The sequence below is a fragment of the Tasmannia lanceolata genome, unplaced genomic scaffold, assembly GCF_043159265.1.
Source record: "Tasmannia lanceolata isolate RefF3 unplaced genomic scaffold, GAP_Taslan_0.1 ptg000003l, whole genome shotgun sequence".
Lineage (NCBI taxonomy): Eukaryota > Viridiplantae > Streptophyta > Magnoliopsida > Canellales > Winteraceae > Tasmannia > Tasmannia lanceolata.
Window position 1 is genome coordinate 13734629 of NW_027518680.1, and position 21240 is coordinate 13755868.

Sequence of the window (21240 nt, forward strand, 5' to 3'; positions counted from 1 at the left end):
AGGTGTCACACCTAGTAGGGACAGGTGTTGGCCTTCCAACGGTCCTTGTGAGGGCCACGTGCCAGCAGCCAATTGGATGCTGAGTTCGAACCCATTAGTGCTGAGTCCGGATCCCATCAGTGCTGAGTCCGGACCCCATCAGAATCAAATGCCAATGAATGCCGAGCATTTGTCCAACCATAGGATAACTAATCAAATTGCGTTTGAGCCCATTGTAGATCAAAGATGGGTCCCACCATGTGAACAATCATGAAATGAAACCCCTTCTTATAGAAGAAAAGAAGATCGAAAATTTACAGCTAAAGAAACGAACTAAGAAATTCCAGAGAGAGAGCGAGAGAGAGAGAGAGCGAGAGAGAGAGAGAGATGAGGAGAGAGAGATTTGAGCATTGAGTAGAAAATTGGTAGTGGCAGCCACGATGCGGAAAGACGTTTTGATTATCTTGACGATCGTGGCCATCATTATTCTCGCATTTTGTATCTCTCACAGGGTTAGTCTCCTTTTCCTCTCTTTTCTCATTTTCTTTTTCCCCTTTCTTTTCTTGTAAATCTTGGTAGGTTTTTTAGAAACCCTAGTCGATGAAACGAATTGGGTTTTTTTTTTTCTTACATGATTGAGTCTTTTGTGGGTGGTTTTCACGTCTTACATTGAACGAAAATGATAAACAATTTGAGGGTTTCTTTCGAATTTTGTCATTTTCTTGATTTGGGTAGTGGTTGGATTTTTGATTTGATTGGATTTTATCAATGTGTTTTGAATTTGTGTATTCGAGAACGATTGAGTAATAGGTTTTATTGGGGTTGTCGAACTTTTTCAGATTTTCCGAATGTGGGTATTTTGTTTCACATGTGTTATGATATAGATAGCCTAGTCTATGAAACGAATTGGGTTTTTTCTTACATGATTGAGTCTTTTGTGGGGGTTTCACGTCTTACATTGAACGAAAATGATAAACAATTGGAGGGTTTCTTTCGAATTTTGTCATTTTCTTGATTTGGGTGGTGGTTGGATTTTCTTGATTTGATTGGATTTTGTCAATGTGTTTTGAATTTGTGTATTCGAGAACGATTAACTAATGGGTTTATTGGGGTTATCGAAACTTTATCATATTTTCCTAATGTGGGTATTTTGTTTCAAATGTGTAACGATTTGGTTTCATTCCCTTTGTTTTGATGGATGAATTGTACAAAGAATAGCTGAATTGTAACACGAAATATTATCTTATTGTAAATTTCATGAAAACCCTTGGATTTTCTTCATAAGACTCTGTTCTTGCTTTAGTCTCTCAATGGGTGCAACCAATAAGGATGATAGTGCTACCTTGTTCTTTCTTAAAACAACTCAAAGGCGTTCTTGTCTTTTGCTAGCACTTTCTTTAGTGTATTGAACACCTACTATGGTTGATGGGGTTACCACCAAATGCCATGGTTTAGCAATCTTGGGCAAACTGTTGAAGTTTGGGCACCAGCACCACATTAAAGTCTTTTTTGTAATCATCTCTTTGCAAAAAATTTGGACTCTTCAATGGAGTTTTTTGCAAGATAAAAGATTATGTTTAGAGGGATGCTATTAATCTTTTGTGAAGCATAATGAAGAATGAACACTAGCAATGCAGTGAAATGTACATCAAAGAATGTTGTTACATATGAGAGCCAAAGAACATTAGCTTGCGTGTGTTTGAAGTTAAGAACGTGTTATATTACACCCAGAGCATGATCTGAAGGATAAAAATTAGCAATGGAGTTAAAAAAATCAAATAATGCTGCTTTACATTTGAGAGATTTTTTCAATTTAAGTTGTGACTTTTTACGTAACTCGAAACTTACGTTTTGTTTATGTTGGGAGTTTTCATCTTATTTATTCAAATGAGAATGTGTTAGAAATGAAATGTTACTCATGTACTTATCGGGGTTTCCTTTTATTGTTGATGTAACTATATTTTACATATGATAGGTTTCCTTTTATTGTATAAATCATTTTTTTACATATGATTGACATCTTTCCACCTATTGCCTTCAAATGTCATAATTTGATTCATAAATTTATGTTCAGCATGAAAATAAGGTGGAAGAAGTGCCTGAAGTTACGCACAGAGTCTATTTGGATGTTGATATTGATGGTCAACGTACAGGTGCATTTTTTTATTCAGATATAAATTAAGTACCTGGAAGCAGTAAATTTCATTTTGTACTGCTGAATGCTGTAGAAGTATTCTCATAATAATTCTTTCATTACTATGAGACGTATTTCTTCATGAAAAATACCCCCCTTTTGTTCTTTTGATACCTTTAGCAGTGGAAATGTCTCACAAATGCTCGATGATGAGTGATTGTTTTTTGGGTTTTACTTCATTATTAGTATGGTGTGGATGCATAAATATTACATTCTTTATAAATAATAGACACCATTGAATACAACTATATAGTATTTGAAAACATTGTCGATGAATGAGTCGGGATTTGACTAGATATAATTTACTCAACTTCATCTTTTTGGGTCGTCGTAGTTTCAGTAATTCGCCCGTGATCATCAGATTTAGAATGAGTATTCTGATGGATTCTTCTTGATTATCTTCCTTTTTCATCAGCTAGTTGGCAACCCTAGGGTTTCCGATTGTACTCAAGGGGTCTAGCGGATCCCACCTACTCCTCTAGTGATTTTTTTTGTTGGACAACTTTCCTTGATAAGATCTTCATTATAGTCATCTGCATAAATCCATATAATCATCATCAATTTTTTTTTGTATATGCGAGGCTACTGAGGAGACCGTGGCCCACCTATTTTCCATTGCTTCTTTGTGATGGAGATTTGGTGATTTTTCTTGGACCTATTTAAGGTTAGTTGGGCATTTCATGCGCATATCAATGCCTTGTTCGAGGTGTGGGGCTACTCCTCATGGGCTTCTAGGGGTAAGAACTTTTGAAACCTTGTCTCGGCTGCGACTTTATGGCCGATATGAAAAGAGAGGAACAAAGCATCTTCAAAGTGACCCTTATGTCGCCAAGCCATTTTCTCCTCTTTGGTGCGATGGGTAATGGATAAGAGGAAGTTCAACAGCTTCTATTGTTTCTTAAGTACAAATCATAGTTTCAGCCCCAAGCAATTCAAACAGACCGGATTGTAAATCGGGGAGCTGACCTTGAATAATAATGTTTGCACACTCCAAGGCGGAGCTACATAAGAAATTGTATAACTCGACTTCTCTCCTTTAGGTGCAAGAACTCTTTAGTATTGCCATTAGACAAATGTTGGAGGGACAACATGTCTTGTTTAGTCCATAAGGACATAAAAATAATGTAATAAGTTTGAATGCCCTTTCTCTCTTGGTAATACTAGGATAACCCATATTCAATATGTAAAAGTCTGGCCTCATTTCCTGTTGATATATCTTCTTATGATAGTTCCACATCTTTGAACATGTCTTGTAGGGTTGAAGGAGCAATGCAATTAAGGGTTCGGCCGAGTTAAGGATCCAAGTAATAATAGGCGCAATGTTCATTTTCCGTTGTGTCACTTCTTTATCAGTCGAAAGTTTCACATTAGTCTCTTCAAGCATGCCTATGATTTTTTCCCTTCCGCAAAGATACGAAAATGAAACTCCCATAGGGAGTAATTGGATCAATCAAACATGACAGATATGTTCTCTGATTTATCAGTCATGATGACTTTCTTCACGATGATTATCAATCCCGTAAATGTCTGTATGAAGTCTTAAGTGAACAGTACCGAATCAAAGAATCAATTTCCCCGATGCTCTTAACCAAATTAAAGTCTTAAAGGAGGCAATATCTTGAAAACTGATGAGATACCAATCGGTCAAGTGCTGAAAATTCGTAGTCTTGATATCACAATGATTGGCAAAACATGTAGGATCAGTCCCCAGGCCTAAAAGAAATCAGCCACAAGTTGTTCAATTTCTGTAAAAATTTAATCTGAATTCCACAATTATAATTAAACATAACAGCCTCAAAGGGCTGGGCTTAACCCGCTTATCAGTTTGGCATATTTTAGCTTGATCAAGATGATGATTTGCGCGTCTTTTCAATTATCACATGAGATCAGATGTATACATGTAGAACCAAAGAAGGGTTAAGAAAGAAAAACAAAGGAAGATTGAGATGTAAATGTCGAGTGAAGATAGAGAAAGAGAAGAGACGTGTGGGTTATAAGTTGAGAGTGCAGAGGAGAAAATGACGGTGCATGATAAGGGGAAGATCTAAGCTAGGAGAGGGTGAAGGAAGGATGCTAGGATCGATATGGAGGGTATGCAAGGGTAGATCTAGTGGGCTAGAATGTAGATCTATGGTAGAAGGGTAAAGATATGAAGTGCGAATGTGGAAGTGACAGATCGAGGGGCTTGGGATGTAGATCCAATAGGTACGGATGTAGATCTTAGTGGGTAGGGTGTAGATCTAGGGTTTTTTTTTTGTGGGTGAGTGGGGCTGGGGGGTTCGATCTAAGGGTTTTGGTTCTGGATCTAATGTGGTAGGATGTAGATCTACGGATTTAAAATGTAGATCTAGTAGTCATGGGTATATATCTTGTGCTTTGGGCTGTAGATCTATAGGCTGTGGGTTTAGATCTAGAGACTTGGGTTGTGGATCTAAATATTTGAGTTTTAGATCTAGGAGGTACAAGTGTAGATCAAGAGTTGTAGGCTATAGACCTATAGGTTTTGGGCTTTAGATCCAGAGGTTTGGGTGCTGGATCTAAATATTAGGGTTCAAGAATGCGTAGATATAGGGTTGAATCCAACCATGGTTTTGAATTTCCTCCGAAACCGACACAAAACGACCAAAATGTTTCCATTTCCGTCTCCACCAAAACGATATCGTAACCGAAACGTATGCCGAAACCAAAATTGTAAGTGCATTAGTGGTATGATATATTAGTATGTGTTACATAATTATATTTATATGAAATGCTTTTTTTTAATGCGGTGTTGCATTTAAAAGGCGGTGTTTTTTTTTTTAATATGAATTGCATGTGAAATGCTTTTTTTTTTTTGAAATGCAGTGTATGTAATATGTTTAAATATTTATAGTAATTTCATGTGAAATGTGGTATGTAGCGAATTATCAAACATGCGCCATACCACATATCACTAGGTGTTTGATGTTATTATACCATTATGGATAGTCGTCTTGCTTATGTGATGGTTTCTAACTGTGTATTTATGCTCGTTGTAGCATTCCTGAAGTTTTATCTTAAAACTCCATTCTTTGCATATGTTTCCATACTTTCCCATGATTTTACAATATTTCCACCGAAATTTCCAACCATAACCAAAACATTTTCGTTTTCATGACGACTGAAGCAATAGCCGAAATTTGAAACCATGGATCCAACCACATAATGGGCTGAACATAACCTATCTTGCAAACAACCAAAAAGCTAGTCGGAACCGAAAGTACGATCCAACGCAATTGGGTGGGAGGCAAAAGTGATTATAGACAACCAAAAAAGTGGTTGAAATCGACAGATGAAAAGAAACAATATTGAGGAGGAGGAGGAGACGGTTCTTGCTTGGATCCTTTGTGATCTACCGAAGACTTTACATGCTTGCTCTCACCTGCTCTGATACCCTGACAATAGTTGTTTAATTAGTTGGCTTAAAGAAGTATGAAGAAAATCGAATAAGAGTGCAGACCATACAGCAAAATGAGAGGAGGGGAATAAAAAATTCCCCCGCGACTTGTCTCCCCTTCATTATATAGTATTTCATCTTGACATATTACAATTGTACTCCTGCTCTGTTATACATTAGAAGAGGGTTGAAATGTAAGCTCCTCTTTACATTATATACTGGAGTTAAAGTATATAAGTGTGTGAGTGTACAAGTATCCTTCTGTGTGACTTATATAGACTTCGTAATGGTGTATATAAGCTGCCCCATATTCTACATGAAGTTTCGTGACCCATTGCCAGTCTCATGCCAAGTGTCATTTGAAGAGTATGACTTCGATGACCTGCCAAATAATCAACGTCAGCTTAAGGGGAGCATGGTTTTAAATTTCCACTCCAACTGACACAAAACAATCTTTCTATTTCTATCCCCACCAAAACCAAAACCAAAACGACCGAAATGCACGAACCAAAATTGTGAGTGTAATAGTGTTATACCATATTGTGTTACATTGTTGAGAGGAGAAGAGATTAGAGAGAAAAGGAAGAAGTTAGGGTTTACTCCCCCTTACTTTAGTATTTATATATAAAGAGAACATACAAAGACCACTATGCCCTTAGGCTATGCAATACACCTTCTAACACATGATTAGAAAAAAAAAAAAAAAAGGAAAGATAAAACGAACCGAGAGGATGTTCCAACTTGAAAGAGCCTTTGGCCATGGAAAGACTTCTCCTGCGACTGATCTCTGCGATTTTAAAACATCGAATTACCATAACCAACAGATCGGCCAATCAAAAAAACAAAGAAAACAAAAATCAAAAGATAGAGAGATAGAACGAGATGAGAAGAAGAAGAGGATAAAAAATGAAACCCTAACCAAGAGAAAAAGATCGAAATTTAGACCTTTAGCGTCTATCGATTGGTAAGAAACGCAAGAGAAAACAAACTAAAAAATCGCCTGTCAAAATCAAAGGAGAAGGAAGGGGAGAGGAGAGGAGAGATTGTGATATTTAATGAATTGGATTATACTGTGCGACAAATTTAGGGTTCCTGACACAACACGAAACCGAAAGAATGGATTGGTAGCTATATGAATTGCAGCTTGATTGTCACAATACAGCTGAGCTGGAGCAGATGAAGAGAAACCAATCTCTGAAAGGAGAGAACCTAACCAAATAAGCTCCCTGCTGGTATGAGACATAGCACGATACTCTGATTCGGCACTCGACTTGGAGACTATGTCCTGCTTCTTACTTTTCCACGACACTAGATTGCCACCAACAAAGGTGCAATATCCAGTGGTAGATCTCCTATCTGCTGGAGATCCTACCCAGTCTGCATCACAGAAGCCTTCTACCCGGGTATGACCATGCTTATTGAATACGAGTCCTTTCCCTGGTGCTTCTTTCAAGTAGCGAAGAATCTGAATCAGTGCTGCCCAGTGAGAAGTACGGGGTGAGCTCATATGTTGGCTGACTGAGCCAACAGCAAATGATATATCTGGACGAGTGACTGTAAGATATATGAGCTTACCCACCAGTCTCCTATATCTGCCAGGGTCATCTAATAAATCTCCTTCTTCTGGAAGAAGTTTCCCATTTGGGTCCATGGGAGCAGACGCAGGTTTCACTCCAAGGTGACCTGTCTCCTCAAGAAGATCTAGTACATATTTCCTCTGTGAGAGGGAGAGACCTCTAGTAGAATATGCAACCTCAATGCCAAGAAAGTATCTGAGACGATCCAAATCTTTGGTTGAAAACTCGTTCTGCAAGAAAGTTTTCAACCTGTGTATCCCCTCTGAATCACTGCCTGTAATGATGATGTCATCGACATATACTATCAATAGCACACAACCAGTAGTGGAATGAGAACTGAAGACGGAGTGATCAACTGCACATTGCTTCATGCCATAGTGCATGATAGCATCACTGAATCGTCCAAACCAGGCTCTAGGAGACTGCTTGAGACCGTATATAGACTTCCGCAACCGACATACTGAGGAGGACATCGCCCCCTGAGCAACATACCCAGGAGGTTGCTCCATATACACCTCCTCAGTAAGCTCACCATGTAAAAAGGCATTCTTGACATCTAACTGATGCAGAGGCCAGTCATGTGTAACTGCAAGAGATAGAAAAACACGAACAGACGGAATCTTAGCGACCGGTGAAAAAGTCTCTAAATAATCAACACCAAAGGTCTGAGTATAGCCTTTTGCCACCAACCGCGCCTTAAGGCGCTCAATAGTACCGTCAGGTAAGTGTTTGACGGCATAAACCCAGCGACAACCAACTGGTCGAGCCCCAGGAGGAAGAGGAACTAACTCCCATGTCTTATTGGCCTGGAGGGCCTCCATCTCAAGATCCATGGCCGCACGCCATCCTGAATGATCAATTGCAGCTGGTAAAGACCGTGGCAAAGAAACAAAGGACAAAGAGGAAACAAAACTCCGAAACATCGGGGTGAGAGAACCATATGAAATAACAGAGGAAATCGGGTGAGCAGTACTGTGAGAACGAGTACGAGAAGCAATGGGAGAATCTGAAGTAGGAGTAGAAGAGATAGGTACCTGAGATGTGGGGGGTGTGATCTCAGGCTGCAAGGACGATGGCGCAGGCGGAGGAGAATGAGCTGTCGATCTCGGTCGACGAGGATGAGCTGTAGATGTCGGCCGACGAGGATATGTCTGCGGAGGAGTGGGAGGAGGAGCCTCAGTAGCCTCAGGAGCCTGTAGTGAAGAGGAGGGATCACAAACAGGAATAGTCTCAGGAACTAATACAGGAGGGGAGAGGAGAGGAGCCTGAAGGGTGGGGAGGGGAAGAGGAAGGTCCGAGTCAGGACCTGTGGAAGGAGCCTCATGAGAAGATACAAAGTAGGACTCAGACTCGAAGAATGTGACATCGGCAGACACAAAGGACCGACGCAGGCGAGGACTGTAACAGTGATAACCTTTCTGGGTACGGGAATACCCAAGAAAGATGCATCGTTCAGCCCGAGGGTCCAGCTTATCAAAGCCAGGACCAAGGTGGTGAACAAAACACACACACCCAAAGACCCTAGGGGTGATAGGAAAGGGGTCATGACCAGGGTATAACACATCAAAGGGGGAAGAGCCACCAAGAACCGAGGATGGAAGCCGGTTGGCAATGTGGCATGCAGTAAGAACAGCATCACCCCAATAGCTCTTGGGAACTCGCATCTGAATAAGAAGAGAGCGAGCCCCATCAAGTAAAGAGCCATCTTCCTTTCAGCCACACCATTCTGCTGAGAGGTGTGAGCACAGGAAGACTGGTGGAAAATACCCCGACTGGAAAGAAAATCCTGGAACCCATGGGTAGTGGAGAAATATTCTCTAGCATTATCTGTGCGCAAGCATTTGAGGGTACAATCAAACTGATTTGTAACCTCAGAATGAAAAGTACGAAAAGCAGAGAAAACCTCAGAACGATCGTGAAGCAAATACAGCCAAGTCATGCGAGAATAGTCATCAATGAAAACAACAAAATATCTATATCCAAAAATAGGAGTTCTCAGGGGACCCCATACATCAGAGTGCACTAAAACAAAAGGGTGCGAGGCCCGACTAACAAGCCTAGAGGGAAAAGACACACGGTGGTGTTTTCCAAGTTCACAGGCCTCGCACTGAAAAGACTGAATAGGAACAGAAACTATAGAGGTGCGCCGTAAGCGCTCAACGCATGGATGACCAAGGCGGCAGTGCCACTGGTAGGCGTCGACAGAACTGTGTAAAATGGTACGGGGGGGACCTCCATCCAAACGATACAACCCATCTACCTCACGTCCTTTACCAATCGTCCTCCCAGTCGCAAGATCCTGTAATAAGCAATAAGATGGATAAAATGAGACATAGCAGTTAAGATATTTAGTGAGCTGACTGACTGAAAGTAAGTTAAAGGGAGACTGGGGAACACAAAGCACAGAGGAGAGGGTAAGACCAGGGTAGGGAGAGGTACTCCCTGTACCAGAAATGGGAGTAGTACGGCCATCAGCGAGGGTCATAGACTGAAAGGAAAGAGGGTGAAAAGACCTGAGTGATGATAGAGTACCTGTCACATGGTTCGAGGCTCCCGAATCAATGATCCAGGAGCTCGAGCTACTGAGAAGAGAGGCAGGAGTGCTACCTGGCTGTGCAAAGCCAGCACTGAGAGGATGGGCGGCCAAGCGTAGGCACTGGAGCTCATCATAGTCGGCCTGAGTGAAAAGCGGTACAGCTGGGCTGGAGCTGGAGGAAGATGCTCGAGGATCAGAGTCGTCCAGAGTAGAAAGGTGCGCTGATCGCCCGAACTGAGATGGCGGCGGGGGACGACGCTCAGGATGTAGCACATAACAGGTCTCATCACGGTGGCCCTCGCGCCGGCAATGTGTACAATATGGACGAGGTCGGCCACCATATCCCCTGCCACTAGAGAAATCCGTACCCATGGTACGTCCGCTACGGCTAGAGTCACGGCCACGGCCTCGGCCAAACATCCCACCACCACGGGCAGGACGATCCCCTACTGCATATGCCGCGGTAGCATGACCATCAAAAACAGCAGGAGTAAGAGAGGCTCCACCTAGACACTGTTGTGCCCGCTGATAGACCTCCTCGAGGGAAGGCATAGTGCCAGAACCATAAATCTGCTGGCGAAAAAACATAAACTCGGGGCCCAAGGTCTCGAGAAACTGAAAAACTCGAAGCTGATCCCGCTGCCGAGCGGCGACGGCTAAGTCTGTCGTCAAGGGCAGAAAAATGTCAAGCTGCTGACAGTGAGAGACGAACTGACCATAGTATGTAGAAAGAGGGGTGTCACCACGCCGAAGATGCATCTACGCAGAATATGTGGCACTAATACGGGAGAGGTTACCAACGCCTAAAAACATAACCGCAGTATGATCCCAAATCCTCTTTGCAGTCGGAAGCTGCATCATAGTCCCTGAAATCTGTGGGATCATACTCTGCCAGAGTAAACTACGGATATGTGCATCATCCGTTTCCCACTGCTCATAAGTGGGATCCAAAGCCGCAGGAGGGTCACGACGTATGGTGTAGACCTTCCTTTTGGCAATGAGATAAACTTCCACCGCCACTTCCCAATTCATGTAATTGGAACCATCAAGCTTGACCGTGGTCATCGGGAGGAAGGAGGCATCACCCGATGAATGGGAAATAGGGGTAGAAGAAGAAGAGGTTTGCCCGAGAGAGGGATTGTCTACAATAGGAGGATCCATAGAAGGAACGAAGGCAAAATAGACAACACATGACGTCAAAGTAAGGGACAAGAGAAATGAAAGGCCTCTAGGGCATAAAGAGACCACTATGTGTGGTGAGAGAATATGGCGCGACTCCGACGAAGGAGAGGAGAAAAAAAGAAGACATAATAGGGCCTCTAGGGCCTAAATGGAGAAGATGAAAGGTCGGAGTCGCGGAGCGAAGAAGAAAAGAGGGGCGGAAGAAATTTAGACCATAGAGAGAAAGAGGGTTAGAACTTAAGGTGGGAGGGTTAGGGATTTAAGGTTTCATGAGGGATAGGAAATGGGATTAGTAGCGAAAAATGAGGGTTTTAATGAGGGAAAGGAAGGGAGGGGTGAAAATGGGAAGAAAGAGGAAGAGATTGGGGTGGAAGAGAGAGAGAGCGACCATTGGAGAACATACAAAGACCACTATGCCCTTAGGCTGTGCAATATACATAATTATATTTATTTGAATTGCATGTGAAATATGGTGCATGTGTTATGTATAAATATTTATATTATTTACATGTGAAATTTACTATTTACTAAATGTGGTGCAGTGTATGTCACTAGGTGTTCGTTGTTTTAAACTATTATGGATGGTTGTCTTGCTTATGTGATGTTTTCTAAGTGTGTATCTGTGCTTTTTCTACCATTTCTATTATTTGCACATGTTTTTTTGAATAATATTTGCATATATTTCATCTTTAAATTTTATTATGTGCATATGTTTCCATATGTTTCTGTGATTTTAAAGGATTTCCACCAAAATTTCCAACCGAAATCGAAACGTTAAATTTAAAACCTTGACAGGTAAAGCAATACCCATCATGATGGTACTGATTTTGACAACTCTATACCTCCCTCTTCCATGGTACCTGACCATACATTAGACATGGGTCTTCTTGATCACCTTGTGCAAGTGCAAGTGCATGCTAAGCACTACACTAGATACAACATGCTAAAACAAGTTTTGACAACAAAAAGTCACCCAAGGCATTCCTGAACCTGCAACCTTCATTTAGGCAAGCCAATGATGATAAGTGGATAGAAGCTATTTAAGAAGAAATGGGGGCTTTCTACAGGAATGATACTTGGGAAATAGTAGCGAGATGGAAAATACTTGGGTGGACTCCCAGTCAGATGGATGTGCAGAATATATTTCTTCACGGTTCACTTAAATAGGAGGTCTACATGGAAATGTTTTAAAATGCAGAAGTGAGTCAAGTGCGGCCAAAATAAATCCTAGTTGACTCGGCACGACGCGGTTTAGTACTAGGAAGACATGGTCATAACTTGGGAGAGTCAGAGGAGTTTTGATTGACTTTATAGAGCAAAATGAGGAAAAATACAACAACTCAGCCAAGGTAAAAGGGAGGCGACTCGAGGGAGTCCATGATGGCGTGGGGAGGTTTTTTTTTTTTTTTTTTGAAAGGCAACACAACTTTGGTTCCATCAAAAAGAAAAAACAGGGGGACAAATGTCCCACCATCTACAAGCCATACATTTCCGTCAATCTGCCGATAATACAATGAACAAAATAAACATTGCAGGGTAGCCCCAATCGCAACAGGGAAGATGACACAAGCTTTAGCAAGGTGGACCCCCTCTTTGGCCAAAGCATCCGCCGACAAATTAGCGGATCTCCGCTTATGCACGAACTGAGGGTGCAGGATTTGAGATAAGTCTTTGATGGCATCGATAGTTTGATAGAGCCTCCAGGGACCGTTGTACCTGTTTGACGCCCAAGCAATCACAGTGGAAGAATCGCCTTCCACAATCAAGGGCCCCAAATTGTTCTTCTCATACCACTACAATCCGAACAATAGACCCTTTGCTTCAGCCTCGTTCGCGTCACAAACACCCGTTGGACCTGCAAACATAATAGGATGACCATCAGAATCACGAATTACACCGCCAAAACCTGCCGGACCCTGGTTGCCCATAGAATTGCCGTTGAAATTTAGTTTCAGCCATCCGATAGGAGGGGACCATCTTGGATTAATTCCCGCAGATGCAAGCCGCTCCGAGATCACGATATTCCAATTTCATAGAATGGAGCCCACCGAACATGGACTACCCTTTTTAGCCCGGAACTATTCTATGAGTGCAATCTTGATGTCCAGAACAATATGCAGCCAAGATCTCGACCTATTAGAGAAAATGCGATTGTTTCGCTCCAACCAAATAAACCATATAATCGCAAAAGGAATCGTCTTCCACATATGTTGACCTAGACACCCATAGTAAGCCCTGCTCCAGTTTTTAATAATGCTCGATATCTTCCGTTGGAAAACCCATACCATTCCAAAAGCTCTAATAATTGACTTCCACACGTTATATGCAAAAGGGCAGTGGATAAATAGGTGATCGATGCTTTCCTCACCGTTAAGGCATAGCGTGCATCTGCTCACCACATGCCAACCCCTTCGCTTTAGTGTATCGCATGTATTAATGCTTCGACGGGCCACTGTCCAACCAAAAGCGATGATACAGGGTGGGGCAATCGACTTCCATAGCCGAGACCCACCTAGAGTTTCCGCCATTCTCTTCATTTAACGATTTAAAAAATGATCGAACAGAAAACCCCCCTTCGGCAACTGGTGTCCAAATCCATTCATCTTCATGATTTTGGGAGATGTAAAACCTTTGCAAGTAACATCGTCAGCCTCCCATAACTGGCGATCTCATTATCTTTGAGATTCCGCCTCATCCTAATATCCCAGATAATATTAGCGAAGTCACCGCCCCTCACCACGCTATTCTCTATTGATGATTCCGGTTCCGAAGCTAAGCGGAAGAGGTCTGGAAACTCCTCTGATAGAGGATGATCGCCACAGCAGAGGTCCCTCCAGAATCTGACATTGTTACCCACCCCAACTATAAATCTGATGTAATTCTGAAACGAACTCCTAGCCGTGCTAATAGATTTCCATTCCGGAACCCTTCCCCCCAGACGGGCCGTTGCAATACCACTCTCCCCATCTACAGCCGTACTTCTCCTTGATCAAGCGGTCCATAGCGCCTCCTTCTCTACCCCGAATCGCCACAACCATTTTCCTAATAACGCCTTGTTCCTGACTCTAATTTTGCCGATGCCAAGGCCCCCCAAACAACGAGCTTTACAAACTTTATCCCATTTCAGCAGATGCTTCCATCTTTTGCCCTGATCCATCCCTTCCCAAAGAATGTCCCGTTGCAATTGTTCAATTCTCTTTGCAACCTTCACGGGGATCTTGAACAATGACATGAAATACACAGTCATGTTGCTGAGTGCTGCCTTGATGAGAGTAATTCTTCCGCCAAATGACAAGTAACGTTTCTTCCATGTACCAAGTTTACGTTCGATCCGTTCGACCACAGAGTCCCACAGTGACGCTTTAGGAATTCCGAATCCCAAGGGCAAGCCGAGATATTTAATTGGCAAAGAGACATTCAAGCATCCCAGTATCGATACATACTCCATCACTCTACTGTTTTCTGTGTTAATCCCAGCGACTGCACTTTTTGTAAAATTGATCTTCATCCCAAATATTATCTCAAACCACCAAAAGATCAGTCTGATGTTTTGAATTTGCTCCGAGTCATCTTCCAGCAGCAAGATAGAGTCATCCGTGAATTGTAAATGAGTTATCGGATCGGAATTCCTGCTAGGTTTAAGTCCCTTGATTTCGGCCTTTGATATAAGGAGGCTCAGCGCTTCGACTACAATCATGAATAAATATGGGGATAGAGGGTCTCCCTGTCATAGGCCGCGAGAGCACCCAAAAAATCCCGACAGGGAGCCATTAATCAAGACAGAGAAAAAAGCCGATGATATGCATCCCCTCATCCATTTCCTCCATCAGTCCCCAAATCCCATCCGCACTAAGACATAGTCCAGAAACTCCCTATCTACATGGTCATACGCCTTTTCCAGATCGACGCATATTATGATGCCACATTTCCCTGCCCTTTTTACCGAATCCAGCACCTCATTAGCGATAAGAATCCCATCAAGAATTTGTGATCGTTTACAAACGCTCCCTGGAATTTTGAAATAATGGCCTTCATGACGGCTGATAATCTCCGAGCAAGAACCTTAGCTAATAGCTTATACATTCCATGGATGAGACTGATCGGACGGAAATCCTTGATCTCAACCGCACCTTCGATCTTCGGTATCAGAGTGAGGAAGGTTGAATTGGCTTCCTTGTTTATAATCCCTTTCTCATGGAATTCATTCATGAAGGCCACAACATCCATCTTAATTAGGTCCTAGTACCGAACTATCATAATCATGGCGGGGGGAGTTTTGAAACTATCTGTCGAACTATCTTAAGAAGATATATCAATAGGGACTGATTGCACCAATATTCAGACTAAAAATAGCTTGAAAGGAAATTTTGATCGAAAAGACTTGAGAAACTTGAGTTTACTTTCTTGAAGTTGAAGTTGAAAGATCAAGGGATGAAATGTGATTATCTCAAAGCAACCTGCCTGAGATCTGCATAACAGGTTCAACACGATGAATTGCAAACCTGTTGATATTGTTTACGATGAGAAGCTCAACCGAAGAGAGGGTAGCAAAATCAAGGATCCCCAAATCATTAGGGAGAGTTCTTCAATATATTACCCTTACCAGGCCAGGCAATACTCTATAGGCTGCAAAATGCATCCTGTGATACCTTAGAGGAACTGTGGACCATGGTATATATCACAAAGCTTCTCATGACAATTTAACTATGGTTTACGCTATTCTGATTCGGATAGGCTGAAAACCCTAACACTCGCAGATCAGTTATGGGATAATGCATAATGATGAATGTTTGTGTGATCTCATCGAGCAATAAGAAACAAAACATGGTTGTTACATCTAGTGTTGAATCCGAATTTGGGGCCATTGGCTCGACTACAGCATGACTTATATGACTCAAAGCTTTTCTTCAGGAGCTTCTCTTGAGATCAAGAACTCATGTGTTGCACTGTGTTCATTAAAAGTGCAATCAAGATGTCAAAAAATCTAGCTTTTCATGCTAGGGCCGGACACATTGAAATCTATTATCACTTCATCAGAGGGAAGGTGGAGAATAGATTGTTGGTGTCTTAATTTTATGTTTCAAGTCAAGAATAGATTGTTGATGTCTTCACTAAAGGATTCACTATTGATCATCATCATTACTTGATTGGCAAGCTTAACATGTTTCACAAAACAAGTTAGCTTGAGGGGGAGTGCTAGTACTCGTTTAGTGGTAGGGGTAAATTCCCACATATATGATATACCTGACCTGTAATGATTTTTGTTTATGGTGAATGAATAGAGTTGTTCACTCCATTAGTTTTTCTATCCTCTCTATCGCTTTGTCTCTGACTCATTAAATCATTCAATATTTTACACATAACATCCCACTCTCAAGTCAAAAACAATTTCGAAAAGGGCTCTACTGTTTTCGTGATTTTGCTTCCTCATTCTATGTTGTTAATGATTTCAAATGATTGATGTCCTTTGAATGTACTAGATGATTGTTGGTTGGATGGTTTCCTACCATGGGATATTTTTTATGGTGAGATAGTTTCTTTTTCATTTCATAATGTGTGCTGCATAACTGCCATCCTCTGCAATCGTCGATGTAATACTTTTATCTTGTAATTTGTATATATATCCTTCACTTGCAACTTGCATGTGGTTTTTGGCAGGTAGAATAGTCATTGGATTATATGGTCAAGTGGTACCAAAAACTGTCGGTACGTTCAGATCTTTCATCTTTGGTTCAACTACTTTTAATTGTCATTATTTAATTTATTTTCAGTAGCTTCTCACGCTGTTGCTCGAAGATAAATTCATTATAGATGGTGCTAATAATGATTGTGTTTTAAAATAATGTTAAGAGAACAATTAAAAGTGATTACACTAATCGCTATATTGTTACTTACTAGTCCTATAGCTTTCATAAATTCAATCATGTGCACTTTATAGTCATAATTATGATTTATAAAGCAACTCCAAAATTTCATATTTCTAGGTAAAAAAAAATTACTTAATGGGCATTGAACTAGTTGCTCATGGTAGTTCGGTGCCAGATGACCCAATTTTAGTACTTTGGGCAAATTACCATGTTTTGTGCAGTGCATACATAATGAGTATTGCATAAATCCTATGATGTAAAATGGATGACCCAAGTTTACTAGTTTAAGTAGATTACCATGTTTTGTGCAGTACATACATAATGGGTATTGCATATCCTATGATGCAAAAGGTGCTTCCTACATGTGGAGGGCTTTATAATTCAGCCCCCACTTGTTTGTCATTTTTGTTTTCAGAGTTATATTGTATGCTAAACTACATATTGGAGTTTATATTTGCTTATTTATGAGTTGTATATTTCTTACTGAATAATTATTTCTGGTTTTGCAGAAAATTTTAGGGTTCTTTGCACAGGTACTTGGTAACACCTTTTTCTAGTTCTTTTACTAGTACTTATGGTTCTATTATTTGGATCATGTCTGACATATTGCCAAAATCATCTTTCATTTGTTTTATTCAAAATGCTCTAGGTGCAGGTGTGTAGTCTTGAACTTTTGGCTACCCCTTACTATAACTGAAAACAGTCTTTTAATATTTGCGACTGTTATATGAGGAAAAGTATTTTGGATTATGTGACTCATCAGCATCAGAATTTTCCTTCAACTGCAGGGGAAATGGGCAAGGGCATCAGTGGAAAGAATCTACATTACAAAGGAACACCATTTCATCGCATAATTTCTGGGTTCGTGATCCAAGGTGGTGATATTGTTTATGGGGATGGTCGGGGAAGTGAATCTATATATGGTGCCACATTTCCTGATGAGAACTTCAAGATAAAGAATTCACATGCAGGTCTTTTGACATTCAAGTCTTTTGAGTGGTCTCTTTTTTATATGGTGTGGTTTGCATGCTAGAGTTAATAACTACATCCTAATGCTTTTTAAGATTTATTTTCTTGTAGGTAGTTTCCTCTCGCCTTCCCTTCTTGGAGTATTCCCATATCCCTAGGTTTATATTAAGTTGGTTACTTGTAGAAGCTATGTTACTCTGGACCCTAATGAAATGCTTTGCCTCACATGATAGCCCTTTCTCCATTCCATGTTTTGTCATATTTACTAATGTGACTTTATTACCCAAACTTTTAATGATTTTCTGTTCTTTTATGTGTAATGACAACGAAAGAGCGGGACATGAAGCCTTATCTTTTCTACCAAGGTTTAATGACTACGAAAGAGTGGGACATGAAGCTATATCTTTTCAGCCAAGGTTTAAGAAACTCAGAAGTCAAAACTCAGTAAGGTTCTGAGTCCGAATCGATTTGAGACTTGCTTTAGTACTTGTTGAGTCAATCAAGTTTTTCCTAAAATTAGAAAAAAATTTAATAGGCTAGGTCATCACCAATAAAATATGGAACCTAACCTGTACATGTTGAGTTAAATAAAGAAGCATACTAGTGGGGAGCAGAGAGAGTCCATATCTCAAGATTGCGAACTTCTAGGACCCATGTAGTTAAAACGTATACTTTGATGGCTATAGTATTGGGAATGGGGTAGGCGGCCTTCTAAGAGACGACAGAGGATTGACAAGTTGGGTCTATTCAAGCCCCATTGGGATAGCAGATTTCAATGAGGCCGAGGTTAGAGCCATCCTCCAAGGTACAAATATAAGAACATTAAATGCATCCCTCCTTGATAGAGTGATAGTGGAAAATGACTCTCTAAATGTGATTAGGTGGTTGAAGGGAAGCCTCTCTCCTCCTTGGCGGTTTGCACAGTTGTTTGACAAGATTATGGATCGAGTAGTGGGTTCGTCGATATCATTCCACCATGTTAGAAGGTTGGCCAATAGGGATGCTGACAAGCTAGCAAGGGACGGGTCGACAAGGAGAGTCTAGAGCTCTTTGATTTTCCCCCTTGAGAGGGTATACTGCTGTATTCATTTTCTTTTCTTTCCTTCTTTTGTTCTGACCATCTTGGTCATGGGGTCGGTCCCTTTTTTCCTCCTTTATTTCAATGAATCCTTTTGTGATTAAAAAAATAAAAAAATAAAGAAGCATACTAATACTTCAACAGAGCAGTTCAAAATCAGGAGTGAAATTCACAACTAATAAATTAAATAATCACAATAACTAAAAAGTTTTATAATGTATCAATCATCATAAACTACATTAAATCATAATTCACAAATAGTCAAGTATGTTTGTTGTTGAATCATAATTAAGAAACATAGAAACAGCATTCTATAAAGTACCAAATAGCAATAATCTCTTTCATTAAATTACAATGCAACTTACAATTGGAAAACCCTAAATTACCCTAGTATCATTTGTAACGAAAAGCATCCTAATCATAATTCATAGGTACCGAGGGCTCTATCCATCACCACCACTATTAAGTCCACTGACGTGCCCTAGACCGACATACCCACCTGAACCATCACCATCTCATATCTCAAGATCCCTATTTACGAGGGCTCATATGCATTCACAAGACACTGGAGGCCAACCTATTAAAAAAAGGACACTGGAGGCTTAAGATTGTGTTTTTTTAATATCTTTGTTATTTGCTACGCGTACATTTATTTCAATTTAACACATATCCTCTCACATATGCTATATTCTTTCAGGGAAAAAGCATATTGAGGACAACATCATCAACAGAAAGATCATTACTCAGTTAATCGGATTAACTGTGGTGTGGAAACTCCTTCCTGTGCTAATAAAATCACCAATCATATTGAATGACTGGCGAAGGACTGGAGATCATCAACAGAAAGATCATTACTCAGTTAATCAGATTAACTGTGGATTGGAAACTACTCCATCTGCTAATAAAATCACCAATCATATTGAATGACTGGTGAATAACCGATGTATGAAAAGGTGTAATTCTTTTTCCAAGAAAGCTTTCAGTTATCAACCTCTAGATCAACTTAAATGCCGAGACCTATACTTCTTTCTCCGCTTGTGTGATAGACAGTAGACTCATCAAAAAATTCCTTTTTTGTACTGATGATTTGATTCCAAGTCTCGACTCTCTCATAGGAAGAAGTCCTGAGCACTGTTAATTTTTTTTTTCTTGCCTTGATATTGGGGGAAACAAGTGTCAATATTTAGTTCGTTTTTTTAAAAGTATTCAGCATAGAGCAGATTTTAAAGTGTTGTCTATCCTAGGGAAGCACCTAAAAAAGATCCAATTCTTGCTACTTTCTGACTGATGCCTTACGAAGGAAGGGTTCATGTGCACATGTTTCAACTGAGTATATCTTATAGCTGTTGCCTAAAACTATGATTTTAAGGTAGCTAATATACTTGTTTGTAGTTCTTATCTTTATATACTTTTCTGCTAATATTTATAGACATGTTTGTAAACTATGATTTTAAGGTAGCTATGCATTATGTTGGCGTCAAACACAGACATGCATGTTGATGTCTGTTTAATAGGGTTCTAAACTTCTAATTACCTGTTGGTGTTGAGGACTGGCAACTTGTTACTTGGTTTATTTTTCTCATTGTTGAAACCAATGACTAACTCAAGTATGTCAGGATAGTTGTTATAGTTTTAAGCACTGCCTGGCATAATTCATCAACAAATTTGTGTGAAACTGATTGAGCTGGGATGTGAGAAAACAGATTCAATCGTTGGCAAATTTTTATCATCATATCTGTGTTGCCTTACATTCCATTTATCCATATGAGAATGTCAGCTCTTGAGATGGCATCCTTATTTTCCGGATTGTAGTTCCTTGTATCTCCCTTTAACTGTATCCCTGTTCCTGCTTTCAGGTGTTGTTTCCATGGCAAACTCAGGACCTGACTCCAATGGATCACAGTTCTTCATAACCACAGTCAAGGCTTATTGGTGAGCTACCTCTTAAAACATAACAACAACAACAATGACAACAAAGTTCCTGTGAATTCTGTTGTTTTGATGTTTGCTTCACATGCAATTTTGTAGGCTGGATGGGGAGCATGTTGTTTTTGGCAAGGTTATTGAAGGTATGGACACGGTCTATGCCATTGAAGGGGGAGCTGGAACTTACAACGGAAAACCCAGAAAGAAAGCTGTTATAGTCGATTCGGGGGAGATACCCATGAGCAAATGGAACGATGAAAGCTGATCTTCTACAACCTCTCTGGAACAGTAAGTACATATATGCTGTTATACATTTTGCTTGCCGAGCTGGTGGAGATTGCCATGTTTTCAGTTAAATTATGTTGGGATGATCGTCTTTTTCAGATGATTCTCAATTGAGTTCTACTGTGTTTTGTTTCGCAACTGTTACTTGGATTCATGTATAGATTCTAGAGAAATACCAATCTGTGGTTGCCATTTGAGTTAATCAAGAGTGAGACTTTGCATTGATTTGTTA

General features: G+C 40.5%; 1 protein-coding gene across 3 annotated transcripts; it reads left to right on the forward strand.

Moving 5' to 3' along the window:
- Positions 1-282: 282 nt before the first annotated feature.
- LOC143851915 (Cyclophilin-like peptidyl-prolyl cis-trans isomerase family protein) lies at positions 283-21240 on the forward strand. Of its 3 annotated transcripts, none has more exons than XM_077361430.1 (7): positions 283-491; positions 2054-2132; positions 16542-16589; positions 17260-17283; positions 17539-17721; positions 19495-19750; positions 20654-20729. In XM_077361430.1, the coding sequence occupies exons 1-6, from the start codon at positions 420-422 to the stop codon at positions 19722-19724; spliced, it is 636 nt and encodes a 211-aa protein (XP_077217545.1). In that variant the 5' UTR covers positions 283-419; the 3' UTR covers positions 19725-19750; positions 20654-20729. The 3 variants fall into 3 exon arrangements, with proteins under 3 accessions (XP_077217545.1, XP_077217540.1, XP_077217552.1); XM_077361425.1 differs by lacking the exon at positions 19495-19750 and adding an exon at positions 20826-21240 and having other exon boundaries at positions 284-491; XM_077361437.1 differs by lacking the exons at positions 17260-17283; positions 19495-19750 and adding an exon at positions 20826-21240 and having other exon boundaries at positions 284-491.